This window comes from Ipomoea nil, unplaced genomic scaffold (assembly GCF_001879475.1).
Source record: "Ipomoea nil cultivar Tokyo-kokei standard unplaced genomic scaffold, Asagao_1.1 scaffold2922, whole genome shotgun sequence".
In the NCBI taxonomy this organism is placed as follows: domain Eukaryota; kingdom Viridiplantae; phylum Streptophyta; class Magnoliopsida; order Solanales; family Convolvulaceae; genus Ipomoea; species Ipomoea nil.
In genome coordinates this window covers 1,288,822-1,313,601 of record NW_017619350.1, presented here as the reverse complement: position 1 = coordinate 1,313,601, position 24,780 = coordinate 1,288,822, and the positions used below count along the sequence as shown (strand labels likewise).

General features: G+C 38.1%; 4 protein-coding genes across 5 annotated transcripts; 1 reads left to right on the top strand and 3 right to left on the bottom strand.

The window, feature by feature from the left end:
- Nucleotides 1-276: 276 nt before the first annotated feature.
- On the top strand, nucleotides 277-7,124 carry LOC109161506. 2 transcript variants are annotated; one of them, XM_019309929.1, is made up of 10 exons: nucleotides 277-428; nucleotides 784-850; nucleotides 990-1,243; nucleotides 1,882-2,467; nucleotides 3,032-3,691; nucleotides 4,307-4,747; nucleotides 5,236-5,430; nucleotides 5,542-5,598; nucleotides 6,557-6,619; nucleotides 6,701-7,124. In XM_019309929.1, the coding sequence occupies exons 1-10, from the start codon at nucleotides 391-393 to the stop codon at nucleotides 6,782-6,784; spliced, it is 2,445 nt and encodes an 814-aa protein (XP_019165474.1). In that variant the 5' UTR covers nucleotides 277-390; the 3' UTR covers nucleotides 6,785-7,124. The 2 variants fall into 2 exon arrangements, with proteins under 2 accessions (XP_019165474.1, XP_019165475.1); XM_019309930.1 differs by lacking the exon at nucleotides 5,542-5,598.
- A 1,534-nt stretch (nucleotides 7,125-8,658) lies between these two features.
- LOC109161509 (pumilio homolog 12-like) lies at nucleotides 8,659-12,130 on the bottom strand. Its single transcript, XM_019309932.1, has 5 exons — nucleotides 10,985-12,130; nucleotides 10,703-10,865; nucleotides 10,143-10,306; nucleotides 9,771-10,029; nucleotides 8,659-9,100 (listed from the first exon to the last, which is right to left on the bottom strand). Exons 1-5 carry the CDS (start codon nucleotides 11,914-11,916, stop codon nucleotides 8,978-8,980), a joined length of 1,641 nt encoding a protein of 546 aa, XP_019165477.1. The 5' UTR covers nucleotides 11,917-12,130; the 3' UTR covers nucleotides 8,659-8,977.
- A 1,138-nt stretch (nucleotides 12,131-13,268) lies between these two features.
- On the bottom strand, nucleotides 13,269-15,404 carry LOC109161508 (pentatricopeptide repeat-containing protein At1g08070, chloroplastic-like). Its single transcript, XM_019309931.1, has one exon. The coding sequence runs from the start codon at nucleotides 15,363-15,365 to the stop codon at nucleotides 13,470-13,472; it is 1,896 nt and encodes a 631-aa protein (XP_019165476.1). The 5' UTR covers nucleotides 15,366-15,404; the 3' UTR covers nucleotides 13,269-13,469.
- Nucleotides 15,405-21,968: 6,564 nt separating this feature from the next.
- On the bottom strand, nucleotides 21,969-24,426 carry LOC109161514 (probable indole-3-acetic acid-amido synthetase GH3.1). The gene is made up of 3 exons (XM_019309940.1): nucleotides 23,967-24,426; nucleotides 23,740-23,841; nucleotides 21,969-23,600 (listed from the first exon to the last, which is right to left on the bottom strand). Exons 1-3 carry the CDS (start codon nucleotides 24,284-24,286, stop codon nucleotides 22,226-22,228), a joined length of 1,797 nt encoding a protein of 598 aa, XP_019165485.1. The 5' UTR covers nucleotides 24,287-24,426; the 3' UTR covers nucleotides 21,969-22,225.
- Nucleotides 24,427-24,780: the final 354 nt, after the last annotated feature.

Below are 24,780 nucleotides of genomic sequence, written 5' to 3'. Positions count from 1 at the left end.
AAATTCATAACTATATATCCAAAGTGAATGAATGAAGTAAAAGCAACTCCGGGCCCCAGTCCTACTATCCAAATGGGCTGTAGCCCATAAACAAACATCTGCTTTAATATCCACTACGTATAGGCATTAAATGGGCCTGCTTTGTTCGACAACACACAGCCCAACAAAGTCCATTTCATAATCCGGCCCATCGTGATTGTGGGGTCACCACGTCCGTTATGGAATCAATATGTACAAACTACAAAACGCTTCTCACTAACGGCCCCATCCACCCACCACTGTTACACCGTAACATCGTTAAATCCGGAGCTTTTAGAGACGGGGCGCCAGTTTGTATTCCTGAATTTGCCTCACGGCTTTCTGATCTCACCGGAGCCACACCGCCGGCCGATGGCCATGGCCACCGATATACAGTACTTAGAGACGAGGTAACGTAATTCGAACAAAATTTTCCTAGATTTGACCTTTCTCCAATATACTGCCTGCTCTGTTCCTCGTAAGCTTCAATTTTCCTGCGATGATTTTTTATTTATTTCAGCTATATAGTGTATTGTTTCGATTTTCCATTCTCCATCCCCAGCTCCCTTCTGATACTATTTGATTGTGGAAATTTATGCGAAATGCTGTTGCATTAGTGCTTTGTTTGAGTACTTTTTCTTCAGTTGAATAGTATTTCGTTTAAATGTTTAATCACTTTCTCTGTGCTCTATATGCTTTCTTCTTCCATTGTCCGCATCTTACAATGCTTTAGGTGCTGTTATAATTTAATGGTATTGAGTCCAGGTACTTTAATTCTTGCCGGGAGAGCGGAGTTGTTCCTAATCATTCAGTTCTTTCGGCTCTCTTCAAGGTGCGTCTTGTTTAATAGTTTGCACCTTTGTTTTCCACTTTTTTCCATCACTGTTGTGATTCTTGCTACTGAATTTATTGATTGTTTCTCTAAATCTTGCTATGGTAGTACTGAAATGTATGTCAATGATTATCTTCAGGTCAGGTGGAACCAAGTATTCCGTGAGCCAACTATCCTTGTCATTGTGCTAGATGATATGGGAGATGTTGATTTCCAGCCACTTCTTGAATTGTTGAGGGAAATTGATGCTTCGGACATTGATGCAGTAGACATAATTACTAGGTCGACATGTACCTTGAGTGGGGATCGTGTTATATTATTTTTGCGGGCTGTGAGTAGGAAGCTTCGAGTTGTTGATCTCCAGGATATTTTATTTGGGAAGGACTTCCTGCTGTACGTATTGATTCCAGTTATTTTCTGTTAGATACTTTAATGAGAAAATTTCACTTGACTATTGGAGTTTTGTTAATTGCAGTTCATGAGTTTCAAAACTATCAATTTAATACTGTAACTATGCAATTTTTCTCAATTTCAGTCACGCCAGCCAAATTATCGGCAAAAAGTTGCCAGAAAATTTTAATGGGTAAAATAATGGTGATGGAGAAGAAAGAGAAGAGATGGAGTAAATGACTAAATTGCCCTCATTATTTTACCTATTAAAATTTTCCCGCAATCTGGACGGAGTGATTGAAATTGAGAAAAAATGCATAGTTACTATATTAAATTGATAGTTTTGAAACTCAGTGGACTACAATTAACAACACCCCAATATTCATAGGACCAAAAGTGAAATTTTCTCTACTTTTATAAAAAATCTATAGTTTTCTTTAAGCTTGCAAAATGCAACTCAATATATCAAGGAATGTTTTGCCTAAACTAGTGATGTAGTCATTTCTTAGTTAGGGGGGCATGGCTGCTTTTTCACTTGTTTGACTTAAGAATGAAGCTGTTTATGTGACTTTCTGTAGACATGCTGTCTTCCATGGAATACTTTTATCTCCTCCTTTCAATCTGTTTAGATATTTCTGTAGGGACCTTGCTCAACATGGGTTGACATGCCAAGTCTTAAACCTGAGGTCTTCTCATTTCCGGAAGCTCAACATGGCTGGGAGTTTTCTGCGGATGCACACACTTAACTTGGATTTCAGTGCTTCACTCTCTAATTTCCGCGAGGATTGCTTTACATGTATGCCAAATTTGAAGTGCCTTTCATTATGTGAGACAAGAATCTCTAATTTATGGACAACAAGTGCTGCACTTGCCAAGCTCCCTTCCTTGGTTGAACTGCGCTTTCAAAATCGTTTACATAGTGTTGATACATGGCAGTATCCTGCATCATCTGGAAGGAATAACCATTCAGACTCAGGTCATCTGGATTTTGGTTTACACTTAGAAGTCCCACGTATCAGTGGTGAAGGGTTCGCATATCGACAAATCAATGTTGACAATGAAGATATTAGTACTAACAGAAACCATGATCTGAGAAGCATGTCAGATGATTCTTCTGATCATGACAGTGATGTAGACTTTTACAGTCAAGATCGGGACTTGAGTTTTCTGGAACAGTTGCCTGATTTACCTCCTGTCTGGAATGATCTGGTTAATCTACAGAATGAGGTATAAGCATGAACATATGGGTATCTTCTCTCTTTTGTTTTCTTGGGGTACAGAAGGCAATTATGTGTTTATTATGTTTCATGAACCCTCCATATTGGCAATTCATCAATTGTGTTTGTATTGAGCACATCATATTTGCACCTCCTGACAAAGGCCTTTCATGTGTATTATAATAGTCATGCATCACCTTTGATCTTCTCTGAATCTTAGTGTACTGATATATTTTAACATACCTGTGAACTTCTACTGTTGAGTTGTATGCATATGGTTAAATGTCTATGCACATAAATTGGGCTGCTCTATCCAAGCTGTGTTATGTTTTCTCTTTTTTTTTTTTTTTTTGTGGCCTGCCTCACATTTCGCTGTATGCTTGGCTTATCTTGTTGTTTAATTAAATTCTTCTTTTACACCATTAGAAATCAAACCTATTGATAATGCTGGTGTGAGATTTATATAGGAGTTCAACAGCAGTACATTTCTTGATTGTTTGATTTCCAAGCATCATCATCTTTAGATTTTGGGAAACACGACTTAAATACTAAATGCTTTTCCTAATTTTGACAGATTTCTTTCGGCACATGGGGAACACAAAATGATGAAGCCAGTTCCAGTTTATACATCCCAAGGTCTAGGCTACACATTTCCTCAATGAGGCACATTTCTCGTCATTCATCACCAATCTGTTATGAGAAGCACTACAGGGAGTACATGATAGCTTCATTGCCAAACTTGAAAATTCTTGATAATTTGCATATTGGTGAGTTTGACAGAGAGAGGGCAAATTTCATCTTTAAATTACATTTTGAGTACTTGCCATACAAGAGAACAGCCAAAGAGGGTATCATTAGTATATTGCAGAAGCGTGAAGTTAGAGAAAAACACAGTTGTACCTTCTCCTCAAGGAAAAAGCTATCTTATCAATTGGGAAATACACAGCACTGCTATTCCAGGTCATTGTCTGCTGCCAAAGTGGGTTCTTGTGCATGGCCTGCTGTGCATCCCCTGTGCATTTCTGGAAACACACAAAGGGAGGAAAGAAGAGGCTTTCGTCCGCGGCAATTCGAGTATCATCCATCTGATGCAAGCCTTATGGTTTTTGGAACACTGGATGGGGAAGTGGTTGTTTTAAACCATGAGAGTGAGAAAGTCATTGGTCATATTCCTTCACTTGGAGCAATGAACAGTGTTCTGGGGTTGTGCTGGCTTAAAAAACACCCTTCAAAGGCATGTCAAATTATATTTAATTATTACTGAATTTTCTGTTGAACACTTGAACTCGTTAAAAACATTCTTTTTCTAAAAAAGCCTTAATTTGGAAGTTCATTGAAAAAAGAACTTTTGGCTCTGTTTGGATAAACAGCTAAAAACATGTGCTTTTAACTTTTAAGATAAGCACCTTTCAGTAAGCACGTTTTAATAAACTTAAAACAGTTTAAAAGGGTTTGCATTTAACCAATCAGCTTTTCAAAAGCCTTACACACTTTTTATAAGCCTTTCCAAATGCAATACAAAATTAGCATAATTTTTACATTAATTGATAAGCTGAAAATAAGCTCATCGAAACTGGGCCTTTTTCATCTTATCTGGCTTCTAAGACCTTTTTATATGTTTTCAATTTGGCCTAGCTTCTGCACTTTGGAGCAAAATAGCAGAATAAGTTGGGCCAAAGAAGCACTAAAACTATGCTGTAATTTTATCGGATGTCCACATTTGACCATAATGTTTATATTGTTGGAATCAAGGTTTCTTGATCTTATCCTGATGAAATCCTTGTCCAATGTGAATCGTGTGAGACTTCTTGTGCTTTTCCATCTCCTTCATTGTTCTGTTAAATTTCAGGTCATTGCTGGTTCTGATAATGGTTTGCTGAGATTGTATGATATCCAATGTATGACTATGACAACGACAGGCGCATATCAGAGTGCTAGCTCAGTTACTTTTGATGATTTTGACCAGTTAACGTCTGTTCATGCTAATTCAACTGATGAACTGTTTCTTGCAAGTGGATACTCAAAGCATGTTGCCTTGTATGATATAAGCAGTGGAAAACGTTTACAGGTGTTTGATGATATGCATCAAGAACATATCAACGTTGTTAAGTTTTCAAACCACTCCCCGTCCATTTTTGCCACTTCATCGTTTGATCAGGATGTTAAGCTGTGGGATTTGAGACAGAAACCAATCCACCCTTGCTATACTGCTTCAAGCTCTCGCGGGAATGTAATGGTTTGCTTTTCTCCAGATGATCACTATCTTCTAGTTTCAGCTGTTGATAATGAGGTGAACTTTTTATTTAGTGTTTTAAAAAAAAAAAAAATTCCTTTTGACAATTTAATGCATTACTTTGCTTGATGTGGAGTTAACATGTACTTGTAATATGCTTTGAACAATTTCAGTATATACTGCTTTGGATTTTAAGGATAACCGTAAAGAATATAGTTGAACCATGGATTCAACTAATTCATAAATAATACAGAGTCCTGTTAATCAGGCATTGAATTTCAATTATCGCTAAGCATTTGAATTAGATACAAGAGGATGATTAAATAAAACTCTGGATAAGTCATTCTATGGCATTGTGAGGGAAATAGTTATGAATAGTCCATTTACCTATGCCAATTATGTGTTATAAGTACTCTAGCCTTAGAAACAATTGTTTGTTTGAAGGAGTTGTATTAATTGGAAATTATTTAATACACACTGCTAGAATTAAATTCTCATAAGTATCATGTGCCAGCTGTTTTTGAGACTAGAGGATATCATGACAGGTGAAACAACTATTGGCTGTTGATGGAAGGCTTCACTTGGATTTTGGTATTGCTTCAACTGGCAGTTCACAGAATTACACTCGATCTTATTACATGAATGGGAGAGATTATGTTATCAGTGGAAGTTGTGATGAGCATGTCATTCGTATCTGCTGTGCTCAAACGGGGAGGCGACTTAGGGATGTATCGTTGGAGGTACTCTATTATATTGATATAGCATTTGATTTAAAGATCATAGGAAGGGCAGTGTTATGCATGGGATACAATTTATCTTTAACACTGAGTGCACTATCTGATTTTCCTCAGGGAAAAGGTTCAGGAGCATCTATGTTTGTTCAATCTTTGAGGGGTGACCCTTTCAGAGTGAGTTCCCTTTTATTGAATGATGCCTTCACTTTTTCTTTTTTTTTTTTTATGTTAAAATACATGTATGAAAGTGAAGAATTTTTAATTTCATATGATTGTCAAATCATGGACTAAAATAGGCAGATTTTAAATGTGACAACTCTTAAAACTTGGACCAAGATAGGCAAAATTCTTTTGTGAGATGCGTTTCAAGGAGAGACTCATTTGCTAATGCGTTTCACTTGAATTTCTAATTTTGGGCTTAGCGAGTGAGATGTTATAAGCGTTTCTACCAAGTTTAACGCATTAGCTAAATGCGTTTCTACCTGAAATGTGTTATCTAAATGCATTTCTACCTGAAACGTTTTAGCTAAATGTGTTTCTACCTCAGGCGTGTTAGCTAAATGTGTTTCTACCTGAAACGCGTTAGCTAAATGGGTTTCTACCTGAAACGCTTTAGCTAAATGTGTTTCTACCTAAAATAAAATGCATTAGCTAAATGCGTTTCTACCTAAAACGCGTTAGCTAAATGCGTTTCAACCAAAAACGCGCTAGCTAAATGCGTTTCTACATGAAACACGTTAGCTAAATGCGTTTCTACCTGAAACGCGTTAGCTAAATGCGTTTCTACCTGAAACGCATTAGCTAAATAAATGTGTTTCTACCTAGAACACATTTCTACTTGAAACACGTTAGCTAAATGCGTTTCAACCAGAAACACGTTAGCTAAATGCATTTCTACTTGAAACATGTTAGCTAAATGCGTTTGGTAAATGCATCTCGCAAAAGAGTTTTGCTTATTTTTGTCAAAGTTATGAAAGGTGTTTCATCCTCTACATCCAATATCTGCTTGTTTGAGTCAATGACCTCAATCTTACATCCTCCTTCTTACTATTGTGTTGGAGGCTTTGTTCCTATAATTTTTCCAGAAAAGTTGCCAACTTGTTTAACATTACATTCTTTGCAACACCTCCAGGACTTCAACATGAGCTTCTTAGCAGCCTATACGCGTCCAAGTTCAGTTTCAGAAATTGTTAAGGTTAGATAGGCAATTCAATATGTTGGCCACATACTATCTATAAGTTCCTTCTCACATATGCTTATGCCCTGTAATTTGCAGGTGAATCTGTTGGCATCCAATGACCAATATAGAGTTCGTTCACACCATAACCATCCCCATCCATCATTTGGTAGTGGAGGTTAACATAGTTGCTGCAATTCCCATGTACAAACTATATATATCCATATTCCTCATTTGCGCCAAATTATGTCAGAAATGATGTGGCTTGTCATAAATGTTTATCGTATTTATCAACTATTCGATAAAGCTGTGTCGTTTTGGACAAAGTTTGGTGCAAAATAGAGGAAATATATATAGTATTATTGCTTGCTTAGTTGCGCTTGTAAATATAGTAGTATATCATAATAAGAAAATAATGATGTATTGATATTGTCTACCATATCTCAAGCTTTTCTTTTAAACCTTAATTTGCTTTGGTTTCTAATTGTGTTGCCAGTAATTATTCCAAGAGTGGCTGTTATTTCTGGTGCAGATAAGCATTAGTGTCATAACGAATTTCATTCATTTTAGATAAGCTATTGTCACTTTTCACTTGACTATTATCGTTTATCACATTTGAAAAATGAACTTTTTTGGCTGTTACGTTGAATATTTATGCACCAAATATGATAAGATTAATAATTGCAGATCAAATGTGAGAAGATAATAGAATAAACTAAGGGTGCATTTGGTTCAAGCATTTGAATTAATAATGAGAATCAACTTGGTAATTGTAATAAATATAAAATAAATAATTAATGTGTGTATGTGTGTGTGTGTGTGTGTATATATATATTTATATATATATATGTGTGTGTGTGTGTTGGATTCTGGTGCGGACAAAGCTTCATGTGCAGATGCACTGTCAAGCAAGTATATGTATTGCAAGCATTTTCAAATGCACCAGAGTTGACAATCAATGAGAATCTGGTCAGTCATTTATAAAATCCACTAGAGTTGACAATCAATGAGAACCATATAATGCATGGTGCATTTGGACATGCTTTATAATAGTGCATAGATAATTGCTTGACAGTGCATTATGGAATGATAATGGTAATGAGTTTTATAATTTTCTAATGATTTGAGGATAATAAAAGTAGACAATAAATATAAGAATGAGTATCAAATCGCATAGTAAGATATAAAAGTCTCAATAAAAAAACAACCTAAAAGTGGCAGTAACTTGTGAGATGTAAAAACATGGCCAACAATGGTTTTTTGTTTTTGGCAAAGAAGTGCATTGGAGGAAGAGAGAGTAAGAGAGAACGGTTCCATGGCATAACGTCTGTTCAGAGATGGTGAATTGAGCGCTTATGACTAGTAGGATGCCTGAAAATCTCTTACGCTTGTTTATCACTCTCATCCCTAAGAAGAAAGTTTCGGAGACCGCTGCAGACTTCAGGCCGATTTCCCTTCTCGACGTGGCCTTTAAGGTGATTTCTAAGGTCTTGGTTAATCACATGAGGCCCCTTATGACTCAAATTATAGGCTCCCATCAGAATAGTGAAAAAAAAAAAATTTGCCCATGTAAGCACAATTTTTTTTGGCCAAAATACTTGACATTGTTTGCATACTATTGATGGTGCTTTAAGTTCACGTACTCCGATCCAAGCTTAGTAACATTATTAGCAATTTTCCAAACATTGACCAACTTTTAGTTTTGTACTATGATCGTTTGTGAATTATTGATTGTATCATAAAAGACGCTTACCCAATACACAGATAACTTAATCCTCGCGAGAAGTATGTGTCTTTGTAGAGAGAAAAAAGGAAAGAAAAAGATGTGAAGACATAAATAAAAAAAAGTCAATATATAACACTTTCAAGTAATTGTCTTTTTTTTGTTCTCTCTAGTAATTAAAAATTCACATTCTAGATTTAATTAACAACTATTTTTATGTGAATGAAGCTCCATCAAAAGATAGCTTGAGCCAAGCTAAACACCACATACAAACTAAAAGTTTGGAAAATCCGAAGAAGTGTAAGATGAGAAGCAGCATGATATGCAGCAGGGAGATGCAGACAATTAATACAATTATCCAATCCGGACTAAACAAAACTAATTTATTTTACATCTGCTCTATCAGCATACATATATATATATACCAAAGGAGCAGAATCACAATGACACTTGAAAAACTACAAGCAACAAACCATTTCGATCTAATAAGACTCACAAACTTAAAGCTGACAACATAGTGTACGTACGTAGTGACACAGCGATCGATACGTTGTTATATAATAATCCCATGCATGCATATATCCACCACCACCATTCTCTCTCTCTCAATCTCTCATCCTACACAGCTTACAAACATATATGGGTTTTGTTGCTCATCCATGCAGCTGCTGCTTGTTCCCTCTGGTCTTTGCCAGCACCCTCTTCCCGTAGGGATGGCTGTGCAAGTAGTTATAATGCATGTTTATGAGATTAACCATTGCATGCCGGGTAGATCCCTGTACATACAAAACAACAAAATATTCAATAATATATTATGATGACCTAATTTTATACTCTCCTTTCATCCTATTTTATGTGTCACTGTCTATGCATGCTCATTTTAACCTGTTTTGATGGAGCATGTTCAAGGTTAACCTTGTCTATAAAAAGTAAAATTCTCTTCTCCAAGTCTTTATTCTTCCACCTGACAGGATATGGATAATTAGGGTGACTCTCGCCTCAGTAGGTGGGTCTCAGTAGGTGGGAGGACACGGTACCCAAGGAGCCCACCACTCAAAAGCAAAATTATCTCTCTTTACGACCCCACACCCCCAGATATAATGGATAATGGATAGATAAACCACAGTGACCCATGACCTATAATTAGGTGGGAAGACATGGTGTTCAAGGAGTTCACCACTTAGGGTCTATTTTGGAAGCATGTTCAAGGTTAACCTAGCCCCTAGCAAAGGCGGCAAAATTTCCTGGCCCCATAGTTCTCGCTCACATCCCAATTTGAGTAAATCACGATAATTTAGTCCATTAAGTGTGAGGAGGATCAGTATTCAGGATTAACCTGTTTTAGGAGCACAGGTTCTTTAGGTGTGTCCGGTTTATTTAAAATTTAATTTAATTTTTTTTTTTAAAGAAAGTGATAAAATGGGAGAAGATGGGGTGTATATTAACCTTGCATATTGCGAGTGCAGATTGGGCAACATAGTTGCCATATTGATCCTGAAGAAGCATCAAGAAATTTGGGCTGGATATGATCTCCTCCACCACCTGCATTGCCTGTTCATTCTCCGACTCTTTCAAACACTTCTCCACCACATTGCTCCCGTATTTGTTCATCGACAACGAAACAAAGCTCCCTTGCAGCTGTTTCAAGATCTCCGACGTCACATGTGGTATCTTCAGTCCCAGAATGTTCTGCACAACATAATTCCTGAAACAACGCCACAAATTCATCCATAGATTCAAGAACAACCCACATTTCAACCAACCAACCGACCCCTTAGTTTCTTCCATATATAACACATGAAAAAGCACTGCACATACCCATAAGGATGTTCAGATAGGACTATGGAATTTGCAGTGATTTCAGCCACGAGGCGCTCTCGCGATTGCCCATCTGCGTTTTCAACACAGTGTTGAAGAACACAACACCCACTCTTGTCCGTTGCAATGTCCAGGCAGTTGTCTGCTATCACACTCAGAATTGGCTGCAAACAAACCCAAAATATGATGATAATTACAATGAAACTGCGTATATATGTTCATAACATCATATGTTGGGGCAACTCATCAAGTCTGTGCCCGGTCATGATAACCACAAGGTTAAAGTTCAATCTCTTAGTTTGAACCAATCAATTATGACAGTCTAATCTGCTTATAAGATCCCTCACATCCAATGAGAAACCTTATCAACTATAAACAACTTAACCTGATGTACTTGCCGGTTAAGTCACAAGGCAATAGTAACTAGGGTTTCCCCATGTGTAAAGTAAAGTTTTTTTTTTTTTTTCATGTGGGCTTCATTACAAGCCTCTGGGTTGGATTTTGAGTATTGCGATGGGAGTAGAGAAGAGAGTATATGTAGTATTTTTCATTTGTTATACCTTCTTCTCTTCATCGGAGAAGAACTTGACACAGTGTTGAATCACATGATGTCCATTGACGCTTTTTGTCAAGGTTACTGTGATGCGCCTTAGAACTGAGACAACCAAAGCTCTTTGCTCCATTGTTGTAAGGTGCTGCAGCATTGTCTGCATCGCCCTCGTCCTTCCATCCACAAAAACCAAATCTCAAAAATGATAAAATACGAGAATTTTTTTTTTTTTTTTTTAAATTATACTCGATACAATAATCATGTAATGTATGATTTACGAGGTTTAATTTACCCATGCATGTCAAGACAGACGGCGACGAGTTGACGATCGTCTCTGACGGTGGAGACGAGTAATTCAGACATTTGTGGGGCGTTGCAGACCTGGAAAAGCTTCTGAATCAGATAGTTCCCGGACTGATCGATCATTAATTCACGGACGCAATTCTTAACCTCGGAGAAGATCATCTCCACTTCCTCGGGTTTACCTTCCTCCAGCTTCTGCTGCAAGAATCGGCAGCTTTGCTGGTCCTTGATCACCAGCAAAACCTTGCCTCTCAGGTCTTCGAGAGTGGAGAAATTCATGACCTGCGGCTGAGGTTGTCGGGGACTGCGGTTAATGGAGGGTGGTTGTAGGTTGAGGTTGATGTTGTTGTTGTTGCTGCTTCCCAATCTGCTATATCCGTTGTTTCTGCTACTGAAATTGAGGTTGAAATTGCTGGTTTCACGAAGAGCGTGTTCTAATTCATGGAGAGATAGCGCGCCGTCTCTGGTCTTGTAACCGGCGGCGGACGGAATCCGGTCGGTCATCAGGCTCCGGACGCCGATCCTGAAGTTCGAATCTGCAGTAGCGTCTCCGAGAAACTCGAAACTGTCGTTCACCAGGCTTGAATTAGGGTAACGTTTAATGCCGAATTGAGCAGGATGAATATTGCCGCCGCCGCCGCCGCCGCCGGCAACTGGTGAAATGGCGAAAGGATTGTTACCGCCGCCGCCGCCGCCGTGGAATCTACCGGTAACCGGTAGGAGATCAAAGGGATTGGAATGGATCCCATTCGCGTTGGTAGTTAGATTATTAGGGTTTACCTGGAAGTGTTTTCCGATCACCGGAGCAGAAGTTACGTGGAACAAACCGTAGCTGTCGGACGGCGAGAGCAATGCGGAACCCGGCAGCAGATTGCGGTTGTTCACGGTGGGAAACAGCCGATCTCCATTCCATCCATCCATATTGCAACAGAAATTAAATAAACCCAAAGAAATTCAAAGAGGTGAAAAAATATAGGGTTTTGAAGTATATGCAGTATAGTAGTAGGGTTTAAGAGAGGAGGATGGAGATGAAACCAAACAAACGGAGAGTTTGTTCCATGGATCACGGCAACAAGATTTTAGAGAGTGGGGTAGGCATTGAATCTGATCACAATACAACTCTTCGGCTAATATTTAGGCTTTTTAAATTGTTTATCTGATCTTCCTAGGTAGTAAGGGTAAATAATAATAAGTTACTTCTGCAAGTGCTATAATATTACAAAATTAAATTTTTTTAGAGTGCATTTCGTGGTGCAGTGTGGATAATATTGTGTGTAGCCTGTCTCATCCAGCTGAGAGAGTTCAAATGGTCGACTAATCAATATATATTTAATCCAGCAACAAAATCTTTTATTATATGATTTTTCTATATACATAATGATTGATACTTGATCCTCTAAACAAATTGGTCACCTTTTATTATTATCTTATTAATTAACATATTTTAATATACAACTTGCTGAATAGAAACCTAAACCGTAATAATTAGCTTATTATTTAAAAGCTTATAGCTTATCATCATGATCAAAATAATAGCTTATTTTTAAAAGAGGAGTACGGTGAATCTCAACAGAGTAATGATGTTCCTATTGGCACCATTTTGCAAATCTTTGAGGGTTCCACTGTCACGGAGAAGCCGCCAGAGGAACAAAATGGTGTATCGTCCTTCTATGAAGGAGAAGGAACCCCGCTATGGAACAAAATTGGCCATTGTTGTCTACCAAGGAGAAGGAACCCCGCTAAGGAACAAAATTGCCATTGTGGTCTATGAAACGCCTTTCGAAAATAAGTTGGTAGATTCTAAATTTTTTTTTTTCATCTTTATTTTTATTATTTTAAATAAATGGCATCCTTTACCCCTTCTAATTAAAACTTTTTTGACATTTTCTCTTTCTCCTATTTTTTATTCATCTTGTGACTCTTCACCACCAAGCATCTTCTTCGACAACTTATTGTTACAAAATGAGCCATGAGGTTATTTATACTCATTCCACCTTCACAACGGAAGGTGGGGATCTACTCGATTGTATGATATTATTATATTTTTAAAATCCTTCCTAAAATTCTATACAATCATATGAGTTCTATAATGTTTTATAATATTCTATAAATCTCTACCCTTCTAATATTAATATTAGGTTATGCTGACTCTTTGTCTAAGATGGATTTTACCAAGAGCAATAGTCACCGGAAGGTTTTTTTTGTAAATCAAATAGCCTTTAGGAACTTAGCATTTTCCTAAATAATTTGGATGACAACAACAAAAATGGAATTGTAAATGGTCCTTAAAGGCAATATAATGCTAGTTTCTAATTCCCAAATTTCACAAGAACTGCTAAATACATATAATTGAATGGCAAATTAAAAACCTGAAATTGTATACAAGAGATTATTGCATCTTCAATCTCTATTCTTAGCTTTGTACAGAAAATAACATACACAAAAATCCTACAAAAAAAGGCTATCAAATTCTTCTATGCACTTGGTAATTTCATCTCCTTCAGTAATCCCTCAAGTGCATCATGTATTCTTCCATCTTGAAAATTTGTTGCAGATCCTGCAAGGAATTCATGCACATTTCCTTCAATGTTGATCCAGCTACAACCGGGCTGCTTAGTTACCCCGCTTTCCTTCATGGAAGATCTCAGCCCTGAAACATTGTTCCAATGATGATCTATGGCAAATGCATTGGACAGCATCACATAGCCAGCAGAGCTATGTGGATCCACCTGAACAAGCATGGAAGAGATGAAATTGGCGAGTTCTAGTTTGTTATGAAGCAGGCAGCCAGCGAGCAGAGCCCCCCACACGAAATTGTTTGGTTCGAAAGGCATTGAGGTAACTACTTCAAGCGCTTCTTCAATGCAACCCGTTCGAGCAAGGAGGTCAATGTAGCAAGCATAGTGGTCTAGTTTCGGGGCAATGGAGAAGCGCTGGCTCATCTCCTTGAACATCTCCCGGCCTTTCTGCAATAGTCCTGAGTGGCTGCAAGCACATAGGATGCCGAGGAATGTGCCTGCATTTGGTTGCAGGTTGAGCTCTAGCATCGTGGCAAAAAGTCTCATCGCGTTCTCCCCTTCACCATTCGCCGCTAGGCCCATGATCATGGCATTGAATGAGACGACATCTTTTGCAACCATCTCATTAAACACTTCCCTCGCCCTCTCCAAACTCCCACATTTGGAGTACATATCTATCAACGCGGTTGCAAGATTTTTGTTTGAAAGTAACCCAACTCCCTCTCGCTGGCTCGATTTCATGTGCTCATGGACCGAAACACCGAGGTCCAAATCACCAACTTGAGCACAAGCTGAGAGCATACTAACCATTGTAACATGGTTGGGACTACACTTGTGCTGCTCTGTCATCAACCGAAAACGACTTAGAGCCTCCAAAGCACATCCATTTTGGACATAGGCACCAATTATGGTATTCCAAGAAAGCACACTTCTCTTCCCATCAACAGATATCTGATCAAACATCTCCCTACTCTTATCAACCTCTCCACATTTACCATACAAATAAACAAGAACAGTTTTCACAGAGTCAAAGCTAAAATCTTTCAGATCATAATGGTTAACTGTATCTGATAATTTCCTGATCCAATTCTCAACCTGTACAAAATCAAGATTAGAACAAGCAGATAGTACACTAACCATAGTATCCTTCTCAGGTCTCAAATTCCCCTTAACCATTGACAAGAATATTGACAGAGCTTTCTCAGATTGACCCGACTTGGCATATCCCGAAATCAAACAAGTCCAGCAAGAAATCACATCCTTTTGAGGCATTTCATCAAACAATTTACAAGCAGAGTCGAAATCTTTCAGGCTCTTAGCGTACACGCTCAACAAGCCATTACAGACAAAAGAATTAACTAAAAATCCAAACTTTACAACGTGGGCATGAACCTGCTGAACATAACTTGAATCACTGGCGCGGGCACAAGCTTTAAGGAGAAAAGAAAACGTCAAGTCATTGGGAGAGAGGAACTTTAACTTAATCAAATTTTTATACACCAAAAACGCATCAGAATATAAACCCTCTTCAGACAACACTCGGATAATGGCGTTGAAAGGGAAAAGATTGGGCTTCTGCAGGTGATGGAAAACGTGGAGAGCTAGCTTGGACGGGTACTGGCCGACAAGGCGAGTAGCTACGAGGTTGTCTTGGTGTGCGCCAAGACGAAAAACGCGAGCGTGGATTTGGACGAGATGAGAGGTGGGAATACGACCTTGTAAAAGCTGGGAGAGAGGGGCGAAATCTGAATTGGGTGAAAGCGAGTGCATGAAATGATAGAGAAATGGCAAGAGAGAAGAAACATGCACTCTCCAGTTGGGGAAATGAGAATGCTGGGAAATGTGCATCATCCTTTGTGGCCTTGCTTCGACAACTACCACATTTGTCCGTAATTAACTAATTTTAACGAATCCATGGGAAACAAAAAAATGGATTTTTCACATTTTTTGTCACACTAACATGATTCCACTACGATTTTCAAACCTTATAAATTTGGTCCACAACTTTTTTTTTTTAAGCACAAATGGTCCTTCCTTCTCAATTTTCGTCCATTTGTGAGGATTTTTTTCCCTTTATAGTAGGGTTGAGCCGTGGATGAGATTTAGCCGGAAGAACCATTTATACTATAAAAAAAATGATAATCGTGGACCAAATTTACAAGATTCGAAAGTCGTGAAACAATCCTATGAGTGGCAACAATACTCGTGAGATCAACACTGCGAAAAATTCAGAAGAATGTTACATTTTCACCCTAAAAAAATGTTGCTCTCGGAAATGAGTAATCTAGTAGGTTCCAACTCAACCCATGAATGACAAATTATTATGTGAATCATGATCCACAAAGTGTTGTGGACTATAACAAAAAAATACATTTTTAATATACTAAAAATTATTCGTTTTTAATATATTAAAAGTACATTATTTATATATTAAATATACTTTATTTGATAATAATCATAGTATGATCCACACAATTATGTACAGCTATGTAGATCACAGTCCACACAATAATAATTCCATGAATCATCATGAGCTCATACGCCATATATTTATTGAATGTATCTTAAATAAATAAAAAAAAATTGCATAATATTTATTTAATTTTCTTCTAGAGCATCAATTTAGTTGTGTCAAGCGGGCCGCCCCACGTGGTGAGTCAGCGCAGCATCTATAAACAATTCTTAACGGGCCAACCCACTTCAGCTGACTGGGCCCGTCCCACGAGAAATTTATTGTTTTTATTTCTTAATGGGCCAACCTAATCCATGGGCATTTTATATCTAAAATTGCACGGTTGGTCCTAAAGGAGTGGAAGATCACGTGGAAGGATGGCATGTGAGTGTAACATGATGTCTTTTGTTGTTAGTACAATGATTCCAAATAATATATTAAAGGTTTATCATGATAGATAATATTTTTATTGCTTAATCCAAGATCCATATATATATATATATATATATATATATATATATATATATATATATATATATATACTTATTGTCACGGCATTTGTATGGAAAATGCACTACAACAAACTTTCAGATTATCCACAAAGTTCACCAACAAATTCCATCTTGTCGGAAAATTCAGAATTGATCCAAATACATTGTATCACTTTTGGATTTCGACACAATTAATTTAGTAATCCCAACATAAACTGTTGGACTTGAGTTTATAATGGATAATGAAAATATGAATAAATTAAATACTAGGAAGGGATGAAGAGTTTTTTGTCACTCGGGGTGAGCTAAAAGTAGAGTACGTGTTATTACAATTGTTGATTTTATTTCCCACCAGAGTAGTCAAGCGGAGGGTTAATATAATCGGAAAATTAAATAAAAGATAAATAATGGATGGAGAAGAAAAATAAAGGGACACAATGATCTTTACGTGGAAGGTAAAAAGTACGGACCTTTTTGTATGGTGTCAAGCCGAAATTCACTATACTTTGGCCACCTCGGTCCGACATAGTATTTGGGAGGATGTAAATCATGGTGACTCAATGGGTTCAGCGGACAGGACCAAATACCAGTGCCCACTTTGAACATATTTCCCACACTACCGCCGAAGTTCGAACCTTGATCTCTTCTCTCAAATACTGCCCACTGAAATCATTGAGCTAAGCCCGCTTACACTATACGAACTGAGAGTGACATAAGCTGATAATAATTATTTTTAACACTTTTTAAGATTTTTTTTTTTTTTTGAAGATTGAAAGTAAATTCTTGTAAGCGGTCCCGAATTTCAAATTAAAGATGGATCCTTGCAGAGAAAAGGTTACGTTACATTGAGACAAAAAGCCAAAAATTTACCGACGCTGCGTGGTTAATTCAGAACATTATTAACCACTTTTTTGATATGGCGACCGACCGTATGCATGGATGGCAAGCTTTGGCTGCCGGCCGGCCGGTTGGTTTATAGCCGCTGAAACTGCATGCGGTAGGAAAGCATAACATCTTGACAATAAAAGCACAGACATGAAGGCAGTGAGCTGAGGTAGACGATAAGTAAATTAAAGGCCACGTACATTGAATACTACCACGGACCGTTGTCTTCATTATTCCAAAGAAGAATTATTATTATTATTTTTGTTAAAAAAATTCATAATCCTTCCAAAAGGTTAGAGTAAATGCTGCAATGGGTTAAAAAAGGTTGCGAAGGGGACAAACCATGATTTTCGTACTTAAAGATCACGAGTTTGATTCTTCAATAATTTTTGTCAACAACGTCAAGCTCTTTGTATACAGTTTTTTCTAGTGCGGTTTAGGTATACCTTTCTCCTATAGTTTGTAAACTATCATATAAAAGCAGAATTTACCTCATGATTAATATATATTGTAAGGTTGACCACGGACAATACAGAATTTTTTTTTTTTCTTTTTGAAGGTTTATTATTTTTTATATACGACTTGAAAATGAACTTATAATACACTAATTAATTAAAAATAAAAGTAAATATATTAAAGATGAACATTTGTTAGCTGTCTACCTTACGATGTGAATCAAAATATAATTTACTATATTTACAATGTGAATATTGCAATTGCGTAGAAGATGAAGAGAGAGTGAAGTTGTGTATAACGTGGTGGGTAGCTACTAGCTAGGTAGATATGCCCATTGTTTTGTGAAAGAGCAGTTTGTCTTCTTATGCATGTTATTCTTTTCCATAGACATTTTGACACCATTAAATATAAACTTTTAATTACCTTTTCAACAGTGTTTTTAACTTTACTAAAAGATTAAAAAACGACTACACACAAAGAAAAGTAATGTCCCCTGCATTGCGTGTTTAACTTATTAAAATATGAAATCGTGTTGGACATTTCTGTTAATCTAGTTACGTTTTACATAAGAAAGATTTAATGATTCATGTAATAGGTATTAAATTGTCAAAATGTGAAATTGTGTTGGACATCTTTGTCAACCTACACTTTCACACTTTCACACACGTACACGTGAATCTTAAATTTAATGTTCCCTATAATAGGTGTAAAATTGTCAAAATATGAAATAGTGTTGGACATTTTTGTCAACCTACACTTTTATACATACAAGAAAAAGATTTACTGTCCCCTACAATATAAGTGTTATCTTATCATCAAAATTTTAAAACAGTGTTAGGCGGTTTTGTCAACTTGCACTTTTTTTTATTTCTATTCTCAACCTATATAGCTAGTTAATATAATCTACACACTCTGTCCTCTCCTATTTTTTGAAGCTAATTAAGCCACCATACAATTGTAAGAGACATAATATATACAATTCTATATATACACACTTTTTGAATAAAAAATTTATTGGAATCAAGTGAGTCCATTAGTAATATAATATAGTGGCTTAGACACTGCATAAGTATGTCTTTCATTCAAAATTAAAGGCATATATATATATATATATATATATATATATATATATATATATATATATATATATATATATATATATATATATATATATATATATATTGATGGAATTCCATGGCATATATGTTATATGTAACCCTAGATGCCTAGATGGACATATATGTTGGGAGTAAATCAAGAAGAAGAACTCTAGTCGAGTTGGTCTGGCAAGAGTTCCAAATATAATTTACTGTGGGAATTACATTTGATCTTTATGGGCAACTTAAGTTATTTTATTTTCTTATGGTCTTTTAATTTGCTAAATAAAGTCATAAGACAAGCTACATTCAAAGAGTGTTGTTTTATCTCTTTATAGTCTTTTGATGACTATTGTTGTCATACCGCAGTCTTCATCTAGGGTGCATTTTCGAGTAGCTTTTAATTTAAATATCGATTGCGGACTTTTTCATAAACCCAAAAGAAAGAAAGTTAGCTAAAATAGGAAAACAAAATTGATGAAAACTTTAAATATGGGATTCAATGCCATAGCCATGTGCTTGTGGATTAAATACACAAAGCAAGATCTAATTCACATAGACTAGCTTGGCAGCAACTAGCCAGGGCGGTCGTAATTTACGACCTTTTTTTACTCTCACAAATTGTGCTAAGATTCTTTTCCTAATGTGATATTCATGACCTCTTAAACCATGCTTGGACCGTAGCTAATTAAAGTATTCCGAAAGAGAAGAATCAGGGATTAATTATTCATAATTTCATAATTAGAGATTTAGAGAACATGATAATGATTGTTGAATAGATTGTGAGTTTCAATTTAGGATGAGGGTTACCATGAACCTCTTTGCAAAGTTATGAATTATTTATCATAAATTGATTGTATTGGAATTAAACTTATAGAGATCGATAATATAAAATTTAAAAGCAATTAACGGATCATATTGGATCCAAGTCTACAGAATAATTTGTTAATTCTTAGTATATTGGCTTGGTCTTGTTCTTTTGTATGTTATTATCTATACCTATCTTATAGTAGAATAGGACTTAATCAAATTGTAATTGATGCATTTCCACTTTGTTGTAATTTCCTAAATGTAATCATCTTTGTCACATTCTATATATAATTACGACGAGACAGGTGCGTTGTGTCAAACGTATTCATAATGAATTGAAGTTAATTCGTGTGCATACTGATTGAATTGGCAACGCATGTAAAGAGTGTACAACTTAATTTAATTTGCAGACTTTGAATGATCCCCATCAAGATGTGCCCACAATTCATTTTAGCAGTGGATAATTTTGGAGTGTCGTGACTATACTTTGTTCCATCTAAATTTTTTTTTTCTAATATGAAAAAAATAGTGAATAGGATAGTGGATAAATAGGATATCCGACATATTGATATCATCAAGTACAAATTAGGATAGTTTTGGCATTGAATATTGTCGTCTCTTTTGGTAAGATAATTCAAACATTTCACCTACGTACCAAAATTTCAGCGTAATTATTCTGTCATTCTTGGTAAAATTTCTACCACTAAAAAATATATATTTTTAAATAATCTATGATTATTATAACCCCTTGGCCACGGCCCCATTCACCAATTAACAATCAAATGCCTTCGCAGCTTCCTTATCCTTAACTATATATAATTTCCATTCCTGTCCCAGAGGGCAATATTCGGAAAATAAATTAAGGTTTGAATTTTGGCGACCATAGTTTAGGGATTATATTTAAATTAGATAAATTCATTGTACAATATTTGGTCTTGTTTGTTAAGTTATTGAGTCACGGTGCACTGTCGGACTGAAGTTCCTTGATGTGTGCATGTCATTTTTGTCCAGAATCATGCTAATTTTCTCTGTATCGTTCTAATTTTATCGAATGTCTGGATGTCCCTGAAGGAACGGGGTTGGAGATTCAACTAGGGGACGAATAATTTCCATTCATTCTTTATGCCGGACTATTAATTGCACTGAGTTGGCAGCCTTACATTAAAGTGCAAACATCAAATGGTTTTTGAATTTCATGAAAGTCGCCGCCATGGATATTCTGTCCCAGGTCAACCGCCGGCGGCCGGCGGCTGCCAAACATGTATACAATTTCCACACAATTTAGTTATCTTTGATCGAATAATGCTTTATTAAATACTTAATAATTTTTTTTCTTAATATTAACTTCTGTCTCGATTCTTGCTAGCTAGCTTAGCTTAAAGCTCTAATCTTCCTTGTGTTAAGGCGTAGCAAGCAAGAAGCTTCGACCAAGACTTGAAATACAAGCTAAGCAGATAATTATTAGGTTGTTACCGACATTACAAGATTTAAAATGCAAGCCGATGATGATTACTGTTTTGTTACCAACATTATATGTTGGATGGGTTGGTTAAGATGACCCAATTATTACTGGTTAATGCTCATCATATGTGTGCAGATATATCTTTAAAAAGTGTTATTAGCTAGAATTTAAGATTGAATCGAGGTCATCAATCAATTACCGTAATGCATATGAATAAAATTGATAGAGAATTTATCCCGATATACTGACCCGTATGTATTGAACACCTGCTCGGATCAGACTCTAGAGCCGGACCACTGTTGATTATTGGTTTGGTGAGCTTCTGCCCTTAGCTCTTGTGCTCGGTCTCGACTTGGCCGGTTGACCGAGCAAGGCCCTGATCCCGTGCTAAGTCTTTAAAGGGGTATGTTGATAACCAAGCCCAATAGCTATTGGCTAGACGGATACTCTTCGACACGTGGACGCCTTTCTCTGGCCTCTGAGACTGCTGAGTGCATGGAGTACACGTGGCGTACATACTGGCCCCCGGCATGTGTCCCCTCTAATTTCCTATAAATACCTTGCTAGATGCTTGTAAAAAGAGAGACCTTCGATTACGGTAACCCGAGACCTTGTAACTAAATATTCCCTACTTAATAAAGCATACGAATACGTATAAACAGTGAAATTTATCACATAAAAAATTATTGAATATAATCAATTAACGAGTCTCAACCCAATATATATTATAAACTTAAATTTTTTATATTGGTTTTTGACAAAAAAGAGGATATGGATATTTATATAGAAGATAAATAATTATCTTAGTCAATAGTGCCATAATGCATTAGTTGCTTGGACGAAAGAAACAGTTGATTTGAACAAGCATGGGATATTACATCCTTTTCACATGTTAAAGCATTCATGAGACAGCAGAACCTAATTCTTCCCAAACGTCCTAATCTAGATACAATAAAAAATCTAATCACAAAAGGTGACAGAGAAAATAAAAATAAAAAAGAAAAAAAAAACTGAAGAGGGGGTGGGGTTCCTAAATGACTTGGGTTGACTGGGTCGGGTCAACATTTTCGTTCAGGAGTCCAACGTGGCAGAGAGGGGCTGAAGTGCGACGAAACCACCCGTGAGTCGAGGAGTTCCATGATGGGTGCGAAGCTAACACATCTGGGAACCTTGTACTGGTTAATCGACGCGCCTCGAGAGATCGCGTAGTCCATCAGTTCTTCGAACGTGCCGCTTTTCACGACTCGGATTTCCAGGGGCCCGATTGAGTTGCACTCGACTCGGCCTTGTCGGTACACCGAGTTCAGCGACTCTTCCATGGCTAAACAGCACTGGTCCAACACCTCCTTGCTGGGCGAGTTCGACGGGTCTCTCATTAACAGCTCCCAATATATGACGTAATGTCCCGGGATGGTGTTCGCGTCGGCGTAACTCGTGTACTCGACCACGCTGGTGTTGAACTGAGTTAGGAGCTTCGAGGCGTTCTCCACGGCGCCCTGTAACTCGGCCTCGTCGGTTTTGTCCGAGTCGATGCTGAGTAGAACGTTCTTTCTCCTAACGAAGTGGAACTGCGGCGCCGAGTTGTGGAACCCGGTGACTCGGAGGATGTCCCCGACTCGGTAGCGGCAGAGGCCGGCGTAGGTTGTGATTACCAGTTCATACTCCTTTCCGACCTCGACGTCCACGAGGTCAACGAGTCGCGGCGGCGAGTCACGGGTGAACCCGTCGGAGTTTTGGTCGTGTGGGAGGAACTCGAAGTAGCCCATGTTGGGCATGATTGTGTAGGACACTTCTGAAGGCTTACACATGGGGTTGAGATTCAGGCCGAAATAACACTCCGACGAGGCGTACATGGTGCATGCCATCGGCAACCCGCCGCTGTAATAATCCAGCGTCGGAATATACTGCGCCATGGCTCCGGTGACGATCACGTCCAGATACTTCGTCCCCGGCCAAATTCTGGTGATAATTCCCTCCCAGTTCTCCTTCGAACATTCGCGGGCTATAAAGTCCGCCAACTCCGGGTCGGGCCTCATAACCCGTGTCATGCACTCGCAGATTGCCGGGTCTGTCACATGCGGGCTCAGAATTCCGGTCCGGATGTCGTTACTCAACTGCGGCCAGTGTAGCTGGAGGAACCTGATGGCCCGGAGAAGCCCCGAAGCAAAAATCGCGCCAAGTCGAAGCACTTGCTCCCGCTCGTAGAGCCCGCAAAGCATTTGCGTGTACATACTCTGGAAAGAGTCCGGGCAAAGTATGGCTTCATTCGGGCTGGTGTAGACGTTATACGGGTCGTAAGCCCGGGTCCTGAAGTGCTCACTCTTGTAGTAGCTGGTAAGAACGGGCCGGGCCACAAGCCCTCCCGGCGTCTTCGTCTCAGACTTCACAAACATGAAGTATAACCCCTTTCCCTTGTTTAATCCAGGCACGTAACTGTTACATACACAAAACAAGCAAAATATTATTAGAATATAATAAAAACACTAAAATAACTTAAGTTATTCGTAACTATTTAATCTGACGAATTTGGCTGGGGTTATATTAATATTTTTTACTTGAGTTAAATACTTACAGGTTCATAACAGGCATGAGAAGGCTGTAAAGAAGTTGACGACGATCCAGCTCCTCTTTGATTGTGGGCATCAATTTTCTCTCGCCAGCTGACGTTCCAGAGCTGTTTGAATTGACAAATACACATGCCAGTCAATATCAATCGCATTTGATATATGCTTTTTTATATAAGATATTTTTGTGTTTTTGTTAGGCAATTAAGTAATTAATATATAGTTATATACTGACCTGGTGAGGAACTCAGAGATGGGGTGAGAAGACAGAATTGGAGAGCGGTCGCCGTTAGCGATGCGTTGGATCTCCGGCTGGAGATCCTCGTAGGTTACTACCGGAACTTTGGACTTAAACGTTTCGCGGTCAGTGGCGCCGTTAAGTCCGAAACGCTGAAGGTACTCGGTCTGTGAATTCCGGGAAAGAATCTCGGCCAACACTCTCTCTTGAACGGCGTCGGCATTTCGGGTCATCTCTTCAATGAACTGAAGTGCCTTGGCGTCTTTCTCGCAGGCCGGAGGACCCAACGGCGACGTTAAAACGGAGTCAACCGCCATTTATGGAGTTCTCAGGAAAGTATATATATAATAATATTACAGTTTTTAGTTTAAGAGAGAGGGATCGGAGGGAGAGACTAAGGATCGGAGATCGGAGATCGGAGAGCTTTGCCTTTGCGTTTGGGGTGCAGTAGTGAGGGAAAAGGATTGAGGGGATTGAGTGTTTAAATAGGAGAAGTGGAGAGTAAGGAGCCACGTCACGTGCCATGTCATGGTGGGGCCTACGCGGTGGGCGGCACAGACAAAAAGAAGGTTGGAAGGTTGGAAGGAAGTCGACGGGAGCTAGCTAGAGACTAGAGAGGTCGTGGACAATTTTGTAATATCATGTTGCAATGGGAAGAGGGGACACAGTGGGGGCCCATCCACGTCTGCATGCCCCTTACTGTAGGGTACACGTGGGCCCCAAAGCGGCCACCTCAGCCGGGCGTACAGCTTGAGGTTCGGTCTTTGGACCCCAAACTACTACGTCACCCAAACCACGCGCCAGCTTTCCG